The sequence below is a fragment of the Hyperolius riggenbachi genome, unplaced genomic scaffold, assembly GCF_040937935.1.
Source record: "Hyperolius riggenbachi isolate aHypRig1 unplaced genomic scaffold, aHypRig1.pri scaffold_194, whole genome shotgun sequence".
Lineage (NCBI taxonomy): Eukaryota > Metazoa > Chordata > Amphibia > Anura > Hyperoliidae > Hyperolius > Hyperolius riggenbachi.
The window spans coordinates 151,304-172,716 of NW_027152405.1; the positions used below are offsets into that span (position 1 = coordinate 151,304).

A 21,413-nucleotide genomic window follows, 5' to 3' on the forward strand; every position below is an offset into this window, starting at 1 on the left:
ATACACAGGAACTGAACTCAGATCTCTGAAGAGACGCTACTATTGTTTGTTGTTGGCTAGACAGAATACAGCGTGTTTTAACCGTTTTTATTTGCAGGTCGAGAAATAGCCAGTTAGTGAGTTCCCCTGTCTCAGAAAACAGAGGTGGTGGCAGATACCCTGAAATAGTGTGTAAAGTTGTAATTACCGTACCTCACAGGCTCCCTTCTGGTCGGGCTGCAGCCCAAATTTCTGTCGGTTTCTGCGCAAAGATCGTGACCAAAGCTTGCATAGTCTGTGTGCTGAAACCGATTGGAAGGCAATTTGCGGTCTGACCACTAGGGCTCCTTTCACAGAGTGGCAGTCGACATAATTGGACCGTTGCCCACTCCCAGCAGCAGTGGCAAAAGGTACATCCTGACGGTGGTGGATTACGCCACCCGCTATCCTGAGGCCATGACACTTTCCTCCCTGAGGGCGGACAAGGTAGCCGACGTGCTACTTAACATTTTCTCCCGAGTCGGGTTCCCTGTGGAGATGCTCTCTGATCAGGGAACCCAGTTTATGTCCGGACTCATGGAGGCCCTGTGCAAAAAGATACAGATGACGCACATTGTCTCCAGTCCCTACCACCCGCAGACCACCCGCAGACCAATGGACTTTGTGAAAGGTTCAACGGGTCGCTGAAGCAAATGCTGACCACGTTTGTTGAGTCGCAAGGTGGGGACTGGGAACGATACCTGCCTCATCTGTTGTTTGTATACAGGGAGGTGCCACAGGAATCTACCGGGTTCTCCCCGTTCGAGCTCCTGTATGGTAGGAATGTCCGAGGACCCCTACAATTGATGCGGGAGACGTGGGAGGGCAAGGGGGACCCCACAGATGTCTCTGTAGTTGATTATGTTCTCAAGTTCAGGGACAAGATGGAGTCCCTCACGGAAATGGTAACGGAAAACATGGCCCAGGCTCAGGCCAAACAAAAACTCTGGTATGACCGCACTGCTGGAGAGAGGTCATTTGAAGTAGGTGACAAAGTGTATGCCCTTCTTCCAGTGAGGCAGAACAAGCTGCAAGTGGCCTGGGAGGGACCCTACACTATAGTGCAACGGTTAAACCCTCTGACATATCTGGTGAACATGGGAGGCAGGAAACAGAAAAGCTTTCATGTCAACATGCTGAAGGCCCACCATGACAGGACCAAGTATGTGCTGCCAGTGTGCAGCCGGTTATAGCAAGGAGAGGCAGACCCCGTTAGACCTGCTGGCTGACATACGAGATGTGGACAGCGACCTAAGCATCAACCCACAACTCTCCTCGTCCCAGCAAGAGCAATTGCAGGAGGTGCTGGGCTGGGTCCGTACCAGCACACCTTCTCCGGTGTCCAGGGGCGGACCAGTCTGGCCGTGCATAGGGTAGATACGGGCACCCATCCCCCCATCAGGCAATCCGCTTACCGCGTCTCCGCAGAGGTGCAAGCGGACATGCAGAAAGAGGCGAGGGAGATGCTAGAGCTAGGGGTTGTTCAAAAGTCCTGTAGTGCCTGGGCAGCCCCTGTTGTCCTGGTCCCCAAGAAGGACTAGACAACTCGGTTCTGCGTGAACTACAGGAAGTTGAACGCCATCACCACTACAGACGCCTACCCCATGCCTCGCATCGATGAGTTGTTGGATACACTGGCGTCTGCCAGGTACCTATCAATCATGGATCTGAGCCGGGGGTACTGGCAGATACCACTTGCAAATGACGCAAGGCAAAAGTCGGCCTTCATCACGCCTTTCGGCCTCTTCGAGTTCACGATGATGCCCTTCGGGATGAAGAACGCCCCTGCCACGTTTCAGCGGGCCGTAAATGACCTGCTGGAGGGGATGCAAGGGTTCGCCGTAGCGTACTTGGATGACATTGCGGTGTTCAGTCCCACCTGGGAGGAACACCTCAAACACCTGTCCCAGGTACTAGAGAGGCTGGCCGCAGTCAATCTGACAGTTAAGCCGAGTAAGTGTAAGATTGGCATGACCGAGGTGCAGTACTTAGGTCACCGGGTGGGGGGTAACACCCTGAAACCTGACACGGGAAAGGTGGACGCCATCCTGGCATGGCCTCGGCCTATCACGAAAAAGCAGGTCCAGGCGTTCCTGGGGACCGCCGGCTACTATAGGAAATTTGTTCCAGCCTATAGTACCCTAGCAAAGCCCCTGACTGATGCCACTAGCAAGAAACACCCCAAGGTTGTTAGCTGGACCCCCGCTTGCGAGAACGCCTTCCAAGCCTTGAAGCAGGCACTCGCAAGCGCCCCTGTGCTTCAAGCCCCAGATTTCAGTCGTCGGTTTGTTGTGCAAACCGATGCCTCTGACTACAGTCTCAGCGCAGTCCTCAGCCAGGTGGATGGAAAGGGAGATGAACACCCTATCCTCTACCTGAGCCGGAAGCTCCTGCCCCGAGACGTAGCCTACTCCACAACTGAAAAAGAGTGCCTAGCAATCGTGTGGGCCCTACAGAAACTACAATCGTATCTGTACGGCCGCTCCTTCACAATCATTACCGACCATAACCCCCTCAGTTGGCTAAACCGTACTGCTGGGACCAATGGCAAGCTCCTACGGTGGAGCCTGTCATTGCAACAGTACGACTTTACGATCCAACACAAAGCAGGCAGCCGACACCAAAACGCCGATGGGCTGTCTCGGTGTCAGGTGGAACTAGACCCAACAGCGCCAATGGCTGCTATGGAGGATGTCTTGGTGACACCCCCCTACACAGCGTCAGGAGGGGGAGGTGTGACGCCGGGCGACGCCCAGTCGGCCAAAACGCAACTGTGGTCGGTTTGCGACACAAATCGTTAAACCAAGATGTGTAGTCTCCCTCTGACTAGGAACAGCTGGGGGATGTGTCTTAGCTGAGAGAATCCCTGTAAAAGCCTGGGGGGAGGTGTTAATTAGCTTGGACATATTCCCTGTAGAAGGCAGAATAACATGGAGGCATGAATTCCCTTTTCTGTTCTGGGAACCAGGTGACACCTAGATGTTAATTAGCCAGAGGTGTAAAACACCAAAAGTTTGTTAAGCTAGAAGGAAGCTTCCCCCAGGAGCCAGCAAAGAGCTCACTCTGCCTTTTGGGAAAAGACAGGATGAGCTCACAGCAAGAGATCAGACTACCCAGCCAAACCGTCTCCATGGTTTAAAATGGTGATGCATGTGATGTATGGTTTCTGCTTATTAAAGAAAAACCGAGTATCACCCAGAGGTGGGAGGACTGTATTCGGATTCATTGAAATTGGCCCAACGTCTCGGTATACAAATCATAATCATACCTCGTTCGGTTAAGGAGTTATGGACCCCTCGGTAACCATACACCCTAACACCCGCATCCAAGGTATCATATTAATCGGTAGGTTCTGGGGATCGAGAATATGTAATTATTATTTGTGTGCCAGCCGCGTAGGTCGGTCTAGGGAAATGTCAGGGTTATGGGGCTTGTGAAAGCTCCTGCCCAGATGTGATTACCATAGTCCGGAACGGGGGCCGACTCTGGAAGCCCGCCTCTGAAAGCAGCTCCATTAAAAGTACATAAGCTGCCCGGGCTAATGATTCCTCCATTTTTCCACCTTCATGAACACACGGCCACCAAGAGGAACAAGTGGTGGCCATTTTGATTGAACTTAGCTGAAACAAAGAACTCTGCGGAACTTGAAATCAAGGACTTGATGATTTTCCCACAAAAGGACATTTTCCATGAAACTAAGTATTTTTTCTCGCCTTTTGTTTTTATACTGTGTTATCTCATGTCTCAATAATTGTTGATTTTAATAATTTTCTGTATATATTAATTATTTATATTGCTTTCAATAAACCGACGCTATCGTCAGTTGTTGTTCCAGCTACCCTATTATTCAGCATACACAGGAACTGAACTCAGATCTCTGAAGAGACGCTACTATTGTTTGTTGTTGGCTAGACAGAATACAGCGTGTTTTAACCGTTTTTATTTGCAGGTCGAGAAATAGCCAGTTAGTGAATTCCCCTGTCTCAGAAAACAGAGGTGGTGGCAGATACCCTGAAATAGTGTGTAAAGTTGTAATTACCGTACCTCACAGGCTCCCTCCTGGTCGGGCTGCTGCCCAAATTTCTGTCGGTTTCTGCGCAAAGATCGAGACCAACGCTTGCATGGTCTGTGTGCTGAAACTGATTGGAAGGCAATTTGCGGTCTGACCACTAGGGCTCCTGTGACAGTTTACTTTACAATTGATTTACTTCACAACTGCTAAACAAAGATAATCTGCATAGATAAAATCAGGCTCTGTAACAGCTCTGGACTAAGAAAGCACTTATCATATGGCACCAGTCTCACTCCCAGTGCCAAAAACAATAGCGCTGAGGCTTTCAGCAGACACTTGTTCCTTTGTTTTCATTTCAGTAAATCTCAGCTTATGGTTTCTTACATTTGTTATTTAACCTTATCACACCAGGTATCACAGCTTTTGCCAGAGACGTTTGCTGAGAAGTTCATCCGCGTGTACAGCAAGAAGACAGATGAGGAGATCCTGAAGGCTGCCAAGGGATGCTTCGAACAGGTGTGTTAAAAAAACTTGCCCAATCCTCAGGTCTGTGACTGTAGTGCAGATAAAGTGTAACTGTCGGGCATAAAATCAAAGATCAAGTCTTAATTTTTATCTGGCAAACAAGTAATAAGGATGCTAACCAGGCAATCCAAAAGTTACAATCACTATTACTTTTCTTGTTGATAAATGATCATACCCCAGTTTACCTGGCTCTTATTTGGTGCACACATTTGGTACACAAAAAGGAAGTTGGAGGGCATGCTGGGTTGTCCTTTTTTGCTTGTATACTTCCCCCTCAGGCTTAAAGAGAATCTGTATTGTTAAAATCGCACAAAAGTAAACATACCAGTGCGTTAGGGGACATCTCCTATTACCCTCTGTCACAATTTCGCCGCTCCTCGCCGCATTAAAAGTGGTTAAAAACAGTTTTAAAAAGTTTGTTTATAAACAAACAAAATGGCCACCAAAACAGGAAGTAGATTGATGTACAGTATGTCCACACATAGAAAATACATCCATACACAAGCAGGCTGTATACAGCCTTCCTTTTGAATCTCAAGAGATCATTTGTGTGTTTCTTTCCTCCTGCAGCTATCTTCCACTGAAGTGTCAGGCTGTTTCTTCCTGCAGAGTGCAGACAGCTCTGCCTGTATGTAATTCCTCTGTGTGTGAAAGCCCAGCCAGCTCAGAGGAGGATTTATCCAGCTTGTAAAAGATAAGAGAGAAGAGAGAAGCTGCTCTAATCTAAATAATACACAGGCAGTGTGCCTATAGGGGCCTGGAGGGGGGAGATGCATCACAGAACCACAACACTGAAGAACTTGGCAGCCTTCCAGACACAGGCCTTACAAGTCTGACAAGAGAGAGATAAGTTGATTTATTACAGAGATGGTGATAGTATAAAGTGCTGCAGTAAGCCAGAACACATTAGAATAGCTTTTGGAACTTGTAGGATGATAAAAAACAGGATGCAATTTTTGTTACGGAGTCTCTTTAAAGAGAATCTGTATTGTCAAAATCGCACAAAAGTAAACATACCAGTGCGTTAGGGGACATCTCCTATTACCCTCTGTCACAATTTCGCCGCTCCCCGCCACATTAAAAGTGGTTAAAAACAGTTCTAAAAAGTTTGTTTATAAACAAACAAAATGGCCACCAAAACAGGAAGTAGATTGATGTACAGTATGTCCACACATAGAAAATACATCCATACACAAGCAGGCTGTATACACCCTTCCTTTTTAATCTCAAGAGATCATTTGTGTGTTTTTTCCCCCCTGCAGCTATCTTCCACTGAAGTGTCAGGCTGTTTCTTCCTGCAGAGTGCAGACAGCTGTGCCTGTATGTAATTCCTCAGTATGTGAAAGCCCAGCCAGCTCAGAGGAGGATTTATCCAGCTTGTAAAAGATAATAGAGCAGAGAGAAGCTGTACTAATCTAAATAATACACAGGCAGTGTGCATAAAGGGGCCTGGAGGGGGGAGATGCATCACAGAACCACAACACTGAAGAACTTGGCAGCCTTCCAAACACAGGCTGACAAGTTTGACAAGAGAGAGATAAGTTGATTTATTACAGAGATGGTGATAGTAGAACGTGCTGCAGTAAGCCAGAACACATTAGAATAGCCTTTGGAACTTGTAGGATGGAAGAAAACCGGATGAAATTTTTGTTACGGAGTCTCTTTAAGTAATGCAGCCTGATTGGCTGAAGGCTCTTTCCCTCCTGTTTTCCCCTCCCACACCTCTGTTCCTCTCTGATTGGCCAATATTGTCATGCTGAGACAATGCACTTTCTATAGTGGAGGGCGGGCAATGGGCAGGTGAACGACCGACTGTACACATGCCCGATTTCACGTCCAAACGACCGGTCGTTTTGAAAAATCTGATGTGTGTATGCACCTTATTTTTTTTTAAAGGGAATGTCCAAGCAAAATAAAAAAATGAGTTTCACTTACCTGGGGCTTCTACCAGCCCCATGCAGCCATCCTGTGCCCTCGTAGTCACTCACTGCTGCTCCAGTCCCCTGCTGGCAGCATGCCGACCTGGGAGGTCGGCGGGTCGCATTGCGTACATTTTTACGCATTCCCGCTAGTGCAGGAACATTAACACATACATTTTTACGCATTACTGGTTCAATGCATAAAAATTTACGCATTGAACCAGTAATGCGTAAAAATGTATGTGTTAATGTTCCTGCACTAGCGGGAATGCGTAAAAATGTACGCAATGCGTCCAGCCGACCTCCGAGGTCGGCAAGCTGCCAGCGGGGGAGTGGAGCACCAGTGAGTGACTACGAGGGCACAGGATGGCTGCATGGGGCTGGTAGAAGCCCCATGTAAGTGAAACTCATTTTTTTATTTTGCTTGGACATTCCCTTTAAAGAGAATTTTTATTGATTTTGATATAAAAATCAGACAGTACAAAAGAAATAAAAGGAAAGACATTTCCAGCAAAAGTGTACATTTTGTTATAGATCAGGAAATAGACATTTTGGTATTAATCTTGAAGCGGATCTGGTTATAAATACATTATCCAAATCTCACAGCATTTATGCATTACAGCATTAGATTTCCCAGTAGATTACATATATACATTTCCCAATACCTTAAACCCATTGTTAAGATTAGGAATTGTGGTTTCTGAGGCATTAACCCATCTAAGCCAAACTTTATCGATTTTTTAAATTGGTTCCGTGACTGGTATGTGATTTTATATAGTGGGAGTGCTGAATTTACTAGTTTTTTCCACTCTCTTGTGGAAGGAGCTGTCGGTAATTTCCATTTCAGAGTTATAGCTTTCCTGGCATAGTATAGGAGAATCCTAATTAGGTTTGACTGATTTTTACTGCAGGGAATGTCTCCCACAATTCCCAAAAAGCATAGCTGTAAATCTAAAACCACCGGTAATTGTAAAGTATCTCTTAAGAAATGTATGACAGATTTCCAGTAGCTGTTAACTAAGGGGCAGTTCCATACACAGTGAAAGAAATCAGCTTTGGGAATTTTACATTTAAAACAACAGTCATCATAAGATGAACCCATTTTTTCTAGTCTCATTGGTGTGATATAGGCTTGGTGAAACCATTTGATGTTTATAATTTTATCATGTGAGGCAATTATGTCTTTATTAAAATATTCAGTGTGTTCTGACCATTTCTCCTGAGTTAAGTTCGGATCGTGAGTCAACCATCGATTTCTAGAGGCCTGGGTTTACCCGGCATTTCCCCGAGTGCTTAAAAAGTTGTATAAGGTAGATATCTGTTTTGTGTAGTCTTTCTTAACCAGTTCGCATTCAGTCGTTTTTCGCTTCATGCATCCGAACAATGTTCACCTCCCATTCATTAGCCTATAACTTTATTACTACTTATCACAATGAACTGATCTATATCTTGTTTTTTCCGCCACCAATTAGGCTTTCTTTGGGGGGTACATTTTACTAAGAGCCACTTTACTGTAAATGCATTTTAAAAGGAAGAATAAGAAAAAAACGGAAACAAATCATTATTTCTCACTTTTCGGCAATTATAGTTTTAAAATAATACATGCCTCCATAATTAAAACCCACGTATTGTATATGCCCATTTGTCCCGGGTATTACACCATTTAAATTATGTCCCTATCACAATGTATGGCGACAATATTTTATTTGGAAATAAAAGTGCATTTTTTCCGTTTTGCATTCATCACTATTTACAAGCTTATAATAAAAAAAAAAAAAATATTTCATCTTTACATATATATTTAAAAAGTTTAGACCCTTAGGTAAATATTTGTGTTTTTTTTTTTATTGTAATGTTTTTTTTGTTTTTTTTAATTAAACATTTTATGTGGGTATTTTTGGGAGGGTGGGATTGAAATTGTATTTTTTTTTGTAAATATATGTGTATTTTTATTTATATTTAACATTTAGATGTAGTTTACTTTTTGGCCACAAGATGGCAGCCATGAGTTGTTTACAGTGACGTCACTCTAAGCGTACCACGTACGCTTAGAGCGACATAGGAAGCAGAAAAAGCGTAGCTTCCGAGAGAAGCTGTCGCTTTTTCTGCGGGGGAGAGGAATCAGTGATCGGGCACCGTTGCCCGATTCACTGATTCACTGGCTAACAAACCGCCGGCCGGGAGCGCGCGTGCACGCGCGCGATCGGCCGCGTTGACGCGCAGGAGCGCACATGGCTTCCTGGACGTGAGTTTCACGTCCAGGAATGTCAAATAGTTAAGGAGTATTTTTTTCGAGTTCTGAGGGCTCAAGAGAGACTCCTGTTAGTCCCAGCTGCACCTGCATTGCATGTCGCAGCTGGAAGTAGCGAAAAAGGGCATGGAATTCTGAGCGTAGTTGTAACGATCGGTGTAACACAGAGAGGGTCTGATTACCGGTGATCTGCAGTATCACTGAGAATGCAGATATATACCCGATTATTGATGATCTGCAGTATCACCGATAATCAGATATATTTCTAACCTCTGGACACCTGAGTGATGATAGTGTTTAGGTGCAACAGTAATACTTTGAGGACAGGACCTGGAGACCAGGTGCAAACAGCAGTAAGGAATACTGCACAGAAGGAAGTTCCTCCCTAAGGCCTGAAGCTCCCCAAGGGGCGGAGTCAGGCTGAGTGTGGGAAGGACCAGAGTGTAAGTGACAACAATAGGGGAATGTCACTGTCAGATCTGTGAACTATCTCTTAACAGGAGAGATAGTCCTCGTAGTCGGGCAGGCCAGGTTGTCAACACACGGACAGATAAAATACAGAGACAGGAGACAGAAGCGGGATCCTTAGACTTAGCAGAGTTTGGCAACAAAGTATCAGAATGGCAAAGGTACAAAGTCAGAGATCAGAAGAATGGTCAGGAAAGCAGAAGGTCATAACAAATAATCAACAATGCCTACGCTAAGGTGTGAGTTCCTTGGCCGTCAACACCTTGGAAACTGATCTAGAATATAATACAGGTAATAACAGAATTCCTAGACTAAGGTGTGAGTTCCTTGGCCATCAACACCTTGGAAACTGGTTAAGATATGAACACAGATAATAACAGAATTCGTAGACTAAGGTGTGAGATCCGTGGCCATCAAGACCTAGGAAACTGGTCTAATAAACACAGATACTGACAAAGTCTGAGTGCTACCACGTAGTGATCGCAACGCCAGACACCAGAAGAATGACCAGCACCCAATATATATACACTAGCGCTCTCCAGCGCCTCCCCTAAGTGCTGGACCAATAGGAACTGAAAGAATTGTCAGCTGACCAGCTTGGTCAGCTGACACCTCTCTGGCTGCCATAAATGCTCTGCCTCTCTGCACGCGCGCGCGTCCTTCTGAATCTGTGTGGACTATCAGTCCCAGCCACACCAGACATGTTTTGCAATGTATCAGCCTGCTGGAGCGCGGGGCCAGCCGCACCGCCATTCGAGCATGCGGCGGTTTCCCCGCGCTCAGCCACCATGTCAGAAGCAGGCCCATACGCACAGGTCGTTGCGTTGGACGCGGACTCCACCGCTGGGCCTGCGGCGGTTTCTCCGCATTCCACCCGGGCAGTAGACGCGTGCCTCAGCACGCCAGATGCCATGTTAGACGCGGAATCAGCCGCCTCACTCTGAGTACTTGCGGCGGCTCTTCCGCGTTTTCTCACAGTAGTGTGTTAAAATCCTTGAAGGAACCATTGTCAAATAATTGAGTTACATATTTAATATTATGCATATGCCAGAAGGCAATGTCAGGCAGTGATTGAAGCTCGGGGAGATTGGGATTGCCCCACAAAGGAGAGCTATAGGAAACATAGTTTAGGGGTTCGTTGAGGAGCCTTCGGGCTCTTTTATAGGTTCTAATAGTGTTGTGAGTAAGAGCTGTCCCTTCAGAACCTCCAGATACTTTATATCTATAAACCGCACCACAGAGAGATTCATAAGAGCCCGCAATGTCTGCCTCTGTTGCCAGGGTAGAATTTGACCTGTCTTCACTAAGCCCGCTTTGGATGGGAGTTAATTGTGCTGTCAGATAATATATGAAGAAGTTTGGTAGAGCCAAACCTCCAAGAGCGGGAGGGAGTTCAAGACTAGCTAACGAGATATGCGGTGAGGAGCCAGACCAAATAAAGGAAATTATCATGGAATTTATACACTTGAAAAAGGATTGCTGGATCCACACAGGAGACATCTGCATAATATATAATAATTTGGGAGCTATTACCATTTTCATAATGCATATTCTACTGCATAAGTTTAAGGGCTAAGAAGACGATTTCCGCAATCTCGTCTCCACTTGTGTCAGTGTGGGGACGAGATTTGGCTCTAAAAATTAAGTTATATGACGTCTTACCCATACTCCAAGATATTTAAATTCCTCTATTATCTGTAATTGCAATAATTTGGAGATTATCTGGATATCAAATATGTCCAGAGGAAATAAGATTGACTTGGACCAGTTAATAGAGAGTCCTGAATTCTTATGGAATGTTTCATATATGTTTAAGGTAGCTTCCAAAGAAGGACCTGGATCTGCCAAATATACCAGCATGTCATCGGCATACAAGAATATGCATTCCTCTACTTTAATTATTTGGAGAATTGCAGGACTGATACGGATAGCTTGGGCAAGGGGTTCAATGGCGATAGCAAAAAGAAGAGGGGAGAGTGGGTAGCCCTGTCTTGTGCCTCTAGCAATAGAAAAAAGGGGGAAATCAGGGAGTTAATTCGTATTTGGCTTTGGTTTTGTCATACAGAATCTGAAACCATTTTTGAAAAACGGGTCAGAATCCAAAAGACTTCAGGACTGCTTTTACGTATAGAGTCAAAAGCCGTATTAGCGTCAAGAGATAAGATCACTCTTGTTCCAGAGTTTGTATGTGGGTATTGCAAGTTTGAAAACAATCGCCTAATATTCATCCTAGTGGAGCCACCAGGGATAAAGCCAGTTTGATCTGGATGAACAATGGAGGTGATACAGTCATTAAGTCATTGAATGTCGGTGTAAATGAGTGATATCAGGCGATATTAATCACACAAGGCAGGCTTTAGAATTAGTGATGAGTGCTTCGTACATAGTATCGGGGAGAGAGCTAGTGTTAAATATATGTTGGAATAGGGATAATAAATGGGGAACTATTAATGGCTTGTTTTTTACGTACCATTCAATGGGTATGCCATCTGGTCCTGGTACTTTATTATCTTTAAAAGAGGTAATTGTTACGCTTATTTCAACAGGGTTGGCAGATCCAGGCCCCCCAGGAACTCCTCAATTTCTTTATCTACATTTCCAATTTTAGTGCAGTATAGGTCTGTATAAAATTCGGTGAAGGCGTTGGCAATTTCAAGAGATGTGTTGCATATATCTCCAGCGGGGGGTTCTGATGCTGGGAATTGCCATAGAGTCTGAAGTAGATTTTAGGAGATACATTAGCAATTTGCTACATTTATTCCCATATTCAAAGACCCGTTGGGACTGGATAATATCCTTATGTTTGGTTCTTTGTAAAGTTATTAGTTCTTAATAACTAAGTTATTAAAGTTTCCTGCGTACTGTCTGCCAGTGGATATGATTAGAGTCAGAGGGATTAGAAATTAAAGCAGTTTGGGCATCACTGGAGGCTTTCTCATGATATTCCTGCAGCGTGGTTTCGTTTTGTCTGATGTGTGAGAGGGAGCCCGAAAACAGCCCCTAAGAACCGCCTTACTTGCATCCCAGCATAAAGGTTCCTTAACTGTACCCTTATTAATATGCCAGAATTCATCCATACCCCTTTGACAATCCTGTAGGACCATCTCGTCCTCTAACCAGCACGGGTTCATTTGCCATAGCGTCTGAGAGGTCAGGGCAGGTAGCCATAGCTTACATAGTAAGGAAGAATGGTCTGATATGCCATGTGGTAAGTAGGTAATAGAATCTACCAATGACAAGGCATCTGAGGAGCCTAGACACATGTTTTGTCATGTTTTGTGAGAGTCTGAAAACGAGAACATTTTAGAATCAGGGTATTTGTATGTAGAACAGAGGCGCCAGCAGGATAAAAGTCAATAACATTTTTAAAAATTGCTTGGAGGAAGTGGTGGGCTTGCCTCCCAAAAGCAGACACAAGATCCTGTCTTCATATAAATCAATACATTTATTATACGGTACCCCAAAAACAGTGCAAAGCGTTACGCAGGCCCAGCCGGCTTCATCAGGCAATAAACGTGGGGACACAACAGAATTTCGGCAATAGCAGGTGTAGCGCTACTACATTCTAGATGTCTTGAAAAAAACAACAGCAGCAGCAACATAGAGAACAAACAAAAAAATCGCCTAGGCATAACATTATATTCCAAAGTGCGTCAGTCAGTCACTATTGCACATAGTTTGTGTATTATAGGTCAAAATAAAGTTTGTAATCATTATCTATAGGCAACCTGAAGGAAAGAAAAGGGTTATGTAGTATTTAGATTAACCAGTTGTTCATAGTTAGAAAAATAACTATATTGTGAAAAAGGGGAAAAGGAGAGCAAGGAATGGAAATCCGGGCATGAAACATTATGCAACTGTCAGGCCTTAACCTCCCTGCCGTTATAAAAAATTGCTGCGCACGGCAGGGAGGGTGTTTTTTGGCATTTTTTTTTTTTATTTAGCATGTAGCTAGCCTAGCGCTAGCTACATGCTTCCCCCCTCCCTGCGGCGTCCCCCCGAATGCGCCGATCGCCGCCGGCGCATTTACCCATCCGGAAATCCCGTTCTGAACGGGATTTTTTCCAGGAGGGCTTCCCCCGTCGCCATGGCGACGGGCGCGATGACGTCACCGACGTCATGACGTCAGAGGGAGTCCCGAACCACCCCTCGACGCTGCCTGGCACTGATTGGCCAGGCAGCGCACGAGTCTCGGGGGGGGGGCACCCTCTGATGCGGCGGCGATCGTAAGTTACACGCAGCTAGCAAAGTGCTAGCTGCGTGTAACAAAAAAAAAAATATGCAAATCGGCCCAGCAGGGCCTGAGGAATCCTCCGCGGCAGGTTACCCCGAGCTGAGCTCGGGATAACCGGCAGGGAGGTTAAAGGGACTCCGAGCAGTGCAGAAACTATGGAAAGATGCATATCATTTGAAAGCTCTCTTTCTCCTCTTTCCAATGATATATAAATCGCCACCCTACACCTTTTAGTTTTCGCTATTTTCGCGATCGAAATTGCCACGGCCGCGACTTTGATCGCGAAAATAGAGAAAACTAAAAGGCGTAGGGCGATGATTTACCTGGTGTCGGGTTGCTGCCTGGGACTCTATGAGCCATTTCTATAGAAAAGGAATGTGAGAGGGCAAGGTTGGGAATGGCAGTTTTCAGCCAGCTTTCCAGAAAGTTCTCTGGGGCAGACCCCTCTGATTTTTCGGGAAATCCCACAAATCGTAGATTAGATCGCCATGATCTGTTTTTTAGACCGTCAATCTTTAGACCATGTAGGACTGAGGTTTGATAATATCAGAGTGTGCTTTTTGCATAGGTTTCATGGTGTCCTCCATATCAGTGTTTATCAACATTTTATTGGTATGTACCCCTTTTACAACCCTGTACTCACCAAGTACCCCCTAGCATAGTAAACATTATCTCAAGTACACCCTGACAGTGGATTGAGACTGCAATATTTATACCCACCACACGATGGCAACCTGACCCCTCTTTCAGAGCTAAAGGAAGTGGTAAAAGGGGTGTGATGAGGGGGAAGGACAAGAGGAAGAGAGAGAACAAAGGACAAAGGAGAGAGGCTGGAAAGACATGTGGATCTCTCTATCCCAGCCTCTGCATAAGCGATCTTTGTGTGGTTCAGAGGAACGGACCAGGGCAGAAAGAGGAGTACAATCAGGCTCCAATTGATGCGATGAAGCCAGGATAGCAGGAGTTGGAATCGAAACAAGCCACCAGCGACCAGACAGGAGGAATCGTATCACCCAGCCCAGAGGACAAGCCATTCCTGAGGGTTGCTTGCTGCAGCGACGGGACGGGTGAGAGGCCTGTGGCCACAGTACTTTGGGTTTAATTGTGCCTTCACCTGGCGAGCGAGAAGGGGCCCCTGCCCCTCTCATCTCAGAGTCATTTGGGGAGCTGGTCGTGCCATGTGGATTACAAATACCTTCTCTTGAAGGTCTGAGCGCTCCAACTTTCACTTGAATAGGCCCCATCGCTAGCAGACTTTATAGCAGTTTCACCACTGGCCAGTGGTTAGTCAGGGTTTGAAATGTTTTAGCTAAGTGCAGTAGCTAGTTGCACCTCTGCTATTTGTGTGAATTGCATATAACTGTTTGCCTGTTTGATTGTTAAAGGGAAGGTTCAGGAACTGTTGAAAAAAAATAAAAATCCGCATCCACTTACCTGGGGCTTCCTCCAGCCCGTGGCAGGCAGGAGGTGCCCTCGGCGCCCCTCCGCAGGCTCCCGGTGGTCTCCGGTGGCCGACCCGACCTGAGCCTGCGCAGTACAGCCCGGAGGACGTCCGATGACGTCAGCGCGCCGTCGTGAGGCACATTTTGGAACGCAGAAGAAGCCCGACCTGGCCGCCGGCCTGGCCAGGTCGGGTCGGCCACCGGGAGCCTGCGGAGGGGCGCCGAGGGCACCTCCTGCCTGCCACGGGCTGGAGGAAGCCCCAGGTAGGTGGATGCGGATTTTTATTTTTTTTCAACAGTCCCTGAACCTTCCCTTTAAGAATTGTACAGCAGTGTTGTCTCTCTCTCTCACCCAGTGCATTAAGGGGCAGAGTCTCTTCACGGGTGGACAGGGGAACAAACTCTATTTATGACTGTTGCACTATTGAACTGCTGTTTCTGCTTCACTAACCCTTTGTCACTAAGCTGTTGCTTTTATTTGATGCTAATGGAAGAAAAAGTTCCGCTACACCAAAGGCTGGGTGAAAATTGGTTCTCCATTTATTGGTTACATCAGTGGATACAAAAATATGTTAAAAAGCTCACGCGTATCGGAGCTCAGGGCTCCTTAATCATAGCTATGATTAAGGAGCCCTGAGCTCCGATACGCGTGAGCTTTTTAACATATTTTTGTATCCACTGATGTAACCAATAAATGGAGAACCAATTTTCACCCAGCCTTTGGTGTAGCGGAACTTTTTCTTCCATTGTCTACTGAGCTCCCTGGTTCCTGACTCCCTCAGGCTTTCAGTGAGTGGATGCTGCGGGTCCCTCCTTGCTTGTCCTTTATTTGATGCTATTGTACCCCTATACCATTGTGAATCCTGTTTGCCCACACCCTTCTCACAGGGCATCGTGTCTGCCCCTAATAAAACCCCTTATAGTTATTAGTGTGTCGGAGTATTAAAGGGTCCTTTCACAGGACGGGTCATCACTGGGGACAGTAGGAGAACCCAACTCTTACAGCAGCTCCTGTGGGAGTCAGTGCTACACGTGGGGATCTCGTCCGGGATTCTAACCTAGCCCCTAGAGTGATGACTGCGCTAGGAACAACGAGCCAGGCCAGCAAAATGGACCCAGTCACTGCTGCCCGCTGGTGTGAAGAAGAAAATGGTAGACTACAGTTCAGTGTGGTGATGGATATACCTGCTGATGGATGGACTGAGAATCAAATAGATAAAGCTATCACAGCCCTAGCACTTGATCATCAGGTGTTCGTCTTAGACACACAGACTGATCCGGAGATCTCTCACACATATGCCCTGCTAGAAGTGAAAAAAGGCCTTCCCAGGGAATTCTAGACGGAGGGGGAACGTCATGACGTGAGGACGTGAGCTCTGTGCCCGCCCACGGCCCGAGTCAAGCCTGTAGAGCTTGGTATTTGGAAAGAGAGGCGTCGATTGTGGCTGGTAGCTGCAGAAATAGAGGGTTCCCAGGCGGGAGGTCTGGTCGGCTTACCCACACACAGGACTCTGAGGATAGCCGAGGCCTGGATCCGTTCTGGAGGCAAAGGTCGGAAAAGTCCTGCAGCCGAGGCAAACGACTCTTCACTGGGAGACCTGCTGAGCTCTTTTCTTGCCCCACTACAGAGCTCTGGAGGTGTAGGAGAGAGGAGCCGTCCGGAGGTAAATGCCTTAACGCTGGGAGATCTGCTGAGCCGGCTCCTCCTTGGCTCCGTTACAGGGCACCGGAGACTCAGGAGAAAAGAGTCGCCACGGAGATAAATGACACATTGCTGAGAGGCCTGGTGAGTCGATTCCTCCTCCGCCCTCCGGAAGGCCGGGGAAAACAGAACTTAAGATCATCATAAACCATGGCTGGGGGCTCTAAAAAAAGGGCACGGAACCCAGTGCTGGAACAGCGGGAAACGTTGGGGCCAATGTGCCCAAGACTCCACAGAGGGCGGCAGCTGACTTTTTTGCCCCGGGAGTGGCGAGTAGCCCACGCGAAAGAACAGTTGGAAAGACTGCAAAGGCTGAACCCAATGGCTCCCCGCAGACTCAAGCAGGCAAAAAATCCACAAGCCTGGAGGAAGTCTGGGCCTACCTAAAGACTCTCCCTACGAAACTGGATATAAGTGAGCAGACTGAGCAGATCCTTGCAGCCACACATGCTGAAGTGGCAGGAGTAAGAGAGGAGTTGACTGCAGCTAAGGCCAGGATAGAAGTGTTAGAGGCGGAATCCCGTGAGCTCAAAACTGCTATAGCTGAACTCCAGCAGCATAAAAGCAATCAAGTGAAGCTCAACAAAGTCCTGTGCGCTCAAACGGAGGACATACAGAATCGCTCACGTCGGCAGAATATTCGGAATAAAGGGATTCAGGAGTCCGTGAATACAGAAGATCTACAGAGGACAGTCCAGGGAATCTTTAATAGGATCTTGCAAAGATCAGAAGAGCAACCGATAATGATCGATAGGATACATCGAGCATTGAGGCCAGCCCCAAAAGCAGGAGAAAAAGCAAGAGACGTGATTTGTTGCCTGCATTACTACACAGAAAGGGAGGCTATTATGGCAGCAGCTTGGAAAAACCCAGAAATATCCTTAGAGGGGAAACCAATTCAACTGTTCCAGGATCTGGCGACTTCGACACTTCAGCAGAGAAGAGCCCTGAAGCCCTTATTACAAGCCTTGCAGAAGGTGGACGCAAGGTACAGGTGGGGACACCCATTTGGAAGGGGGCGATAGTGTTCGCCCTGAGAGACCCGGAGGAATTACCGGACTTATTTAGGGCATTGAATATCCCTGCGGTAGCTGTACCAGACTGGGACCCAGAGGGTACCATCTTGGGTAAGACGCGGAAACCCCGCTGAAAATATTTTTAAGATAATTATGTCTGCCATAATAGAGGGATTCTTTGAAGGAGGTTAGTGGTACCATATAGTAATTTAATATTTTCTCGTACCCAAAAGGGTGTTTTTTTTTTTAAAGACTCCCACATGGTCCCGGACTTTACAAGAAAAAATCCACGGTTGGAATGAGAGACTTGGTTAGTAAGGTGTCTCACAAGTAGTTAGAAAGATCTATTTTTGTTTGCTAATTAATGAGTATTGGTTGTATATGATATTTTGGGACTTGGAAAAGGGTTGGGGAAGGGGGGTGGGAGGGACGTGGGGAGATTGGGGATTGGCACAATTAGTGGGTTTACTAAGAGTTTGACGTAATGCAATATTAAATGCGTTCTAAGGATGCATGCTTTATGGATATGATAATAGCGCACTGTGTGGAAAGTATATCACGTGGAATATAGAATTATGAGGGAGTGAGGGTGGGTCTTGGGGGAGGGCCTGCGGGCCCCCCCCCAATTCGCACCATTGAAGGGGAGTGGTAGTGGAGGGGGTGGCCCCACAGGGTCCCGGGCCCTATAGGGAAAAAATTGGTGGGGGGAACGAGAAAAGTGGGTAGAAGGGAGGTGGTTTACAAATATCTGGAAAGATTTATTGCTCTGGTAAATAATGTGTATTGCTAATATATGATTCTTTTTGGATCCAGATATGGTTTGGGGGGTGGGGGTGGGGGGTCTGGAATTGGTACAGTTAAAGAGTTCACTAAGAGAATGGGGTAATGCAATATTATAAGTGTTTCTTGTGACGGATGTATTATAGGATTATAGCACGATGTATTGAATGTATAACATGAGGAACATGGAAACACGAGGGGGAGATGTGTGTACACGAGCAGGTGAGGGTGGGCCGTGGGGGGGGGAGCCCAGCGGGCCCCCCCACCCAAGGGGGGGACGGGGTAATGCCAACACTAGGGTTGGAGGGGTGGGATGGTGGGGAGGTCATTAAAGGGAAGTAGCGGAGTGTTGTGGGGGTGGTGGTCGATTGATTGCCCCCTCTCTCCTTGGACCCGTGTATATTCTGGAGACCGTGGTGAATGTAATTAGAGATAGGGGGTAGATAAGGGGACCGGACGGATATAGATAGACTCGAAGTGGGGGGTGGGTGCTCAGTATTTCGCTGTGATGACTCAACCTCCAGATGGGCAAGAAGCCCATAAAAAGGGGAGTAAAGAACTTTCCCTTACGAGAGGCGTTCTCCAGGTTCCCCGGGAGGGAACGAGTGGACGACGTCCACTACAACTTTTAAGGCTGATGTTACAGCCTGTTTTTACCCTGTTTCTTATTCTATTCTTTAATATCAATGTTTCTTCTTTTTCTTTTCCTGCTCCGATGTCTGCTCCTCCACCCCTTGAAGGGGGAGCAGGGGTAGAAGGGTATAATTGGTGCCTAGAATATATGGTAAATGAGATACTCTATGTCCCAACTTAGCATGTTTTCCCTTAACGTCCATGGCCTAAATATACCCGAAAAAAGTTCGATTCTACAGCAGCAGCTACATAAATCACAAACTCAGGTCGCTTTTCTGCAAGAAACGCATCTCAGAGGGGACCAGCACCCTAGGATTACCAATAGGAGATTTCCTGTTGCAATATATAGTAACAATCCAGACTCTAAAAGTACGGGAGTGGCAATAATATTTGCGGGTAGTGTTAGGATCGAAGAAATGGAGGTAAGTAGGGACCAACAGGATAGATTTTTGATGATTAAGGGGCTCTTTAATCTATGTAGAATGACCCTGGGGGTGTTATACGCACCAAACTCGGGACAAGTTGTATTTTTGGAGCAATTCTTAAATAGGTTGGATGAATTCTCAGAGGGGGCAGTGGTGGTGGCAGGAGATTTAAACTTGGTGCTGGATCCATCTTTGGATTCTTCCACGAGGAAATCCTCTCTCTCTCTGGGAGCTATACAGAAGGCTAAGCGAGCGTTGACTAGGCGGCAATTAGTCGATGTTTGGCATATTCAGCATCCATCAATCAGGGATTATACATTCTACTCAGGAAGGTGGTAGATTGAAAAAAGAACGAGACAAAGAGATTAGATCATGTTTGTCAGACATTGAAAGATTGGAGGCCCTGCATAAAAATTCGCTGGCTGGAGATAAGTTAGAAGAGCTTTCTTTGAAGAGAGAGAGGCTTAGTAGCATCCTCTTTTTGAGGGCTAAATACGCGGCATCTAGATGTAGGAGGAACTTCTATGAGTTCGGGAATAAGGGAGGAAGATTATTAGCGAGAACTCTAAAACAACAACAGAGATCCAACTATGTTCCTTTTTTGTGCGACTCCCAGGGTCAAAAACATTATAGGGATAAGTCCCTTACTCGTATGTTTGGTACTTTTTATGAGAAGCTGTATAAAATAGAGGAGGACCCCCCGGGGGGGGGGGGGGGGGGGGGCAGAGAGAGAATGGAGGGGTATGTAGCAGCCTCGGGCATGGACAGATTGGACCCTTTAGACATAAATAGCATGGAGGAATTGATTACAATAGATTACGATAGAGGTGCTTTCGGGTGCAGTGGGGCAGATGCCGGGGGGGAAGGCGCCGGGGCCCGATGTTTTTTCCCTGGAATATTATAGAAAGTACAAAGACATTCTGGCCCCCTATTGGGTAAGGGCATTATATGCCTTATGTGCCGAAGAAGGAGGTCAGAGGAGACTGGGACGGGACTCATTGGTCTCTCATATCTCCGTGATATTGAAGGAGGGGAAGGACCCGGCCTCTTGCTCAGGATACAGACCTACAGGGAGTGCAGAATTATTAGGCAAATTGTATTTTTGAGGAATAATTTTATTATTGAATAACAACCACGTTCTCAATGAACCCAAAAAACTCATTAATTCCAAAGCTGAATATTTTTGAAAGTAGTTTTTAGTTTGTTTTTAGTTTTAGCTATTTTAGGGGGATATCTGTGTGTGCAGGTGACTATTACTTTGCATAATTATTAGGCAACTTAACAAAAAACAAACATATACCCATTTCAATTATTTATTTTTACCAGTGAAACCAATATAACATCTCAACATTCACAAATATACATTTCTGACATTCAAAAACAAAACAAAAACAAATCATTGACCAGTATAGCCACCTTTCTTTGCAAGGACACTCAAAAGCCTGCCATCCATGGATTCTGTCAGTGTTTTGATCTGTTCACCATCAACATTGCGTGCAGCAGCAACCACAGCCTCCCAGACACTGTTCAGAGAGGTGTACTGTTTTCCCTCCTTGTAAATCTCACATTTTATGATGGACCACAGGTCCTCAATGGGGTTCAGATCAGGTGAACAAGGCGGCCATGTCATTAGTTTTTCTTCTTTTATACCCTTTCTTGCCAGCCACGCTGTGGAGTACTTGGACGCGTGTGATGGAGCATTGTCCTGCATGAAAATCATGTTTTTCTTGAACTTCTTCCTGTACCACTGCTTGAAGAAGGTGTCTTCCAGAAACTGGCAGTAGGACTGGGAGTTGAGCTTGACTCCATCCTCAACCCGAAAAGGCCCCAGAAGCTCATCTTTGATGATACCAGCCTAAACCAGTACTCCACCTCCACCTTGCTGGCGTCTGAGTCGGACTGGAGCTCTCTGCCCTTTACCAATCCAGTCACGGGCCCATCCATCTGGCCCATCAAGACTCACTCTCATTTCATCAGTCCATAAAACC

General features: G+C 46.2%; 1 protein-coding gene across 1 annotated transcript in view; it reads left to right on the top strand.

Moving 5' to 3' along the window:
* The window catches only part of LOC137543736 (deoxynucleoside triphosphate triphosphohydrolase SAMHD1-like), a gene marked incomplete at its 5' end in the record, with an annotated part of 213,254 nt that overhangs the window by 133,159 nt on the left and 58,682 nt on the right, over window positions 1-21,413 (top strand). The window contains one exon of the mRNA XM_068264867.1: window positions 4,442-4,546. Within this exon, the coding sequence (XP_068120968.1) occupies window positions 4,442-4,546 (105 nt within the window). The remainder of the gene's footprint in view (window positions 1-4,441; window positions 4,547-21,413) is intronic.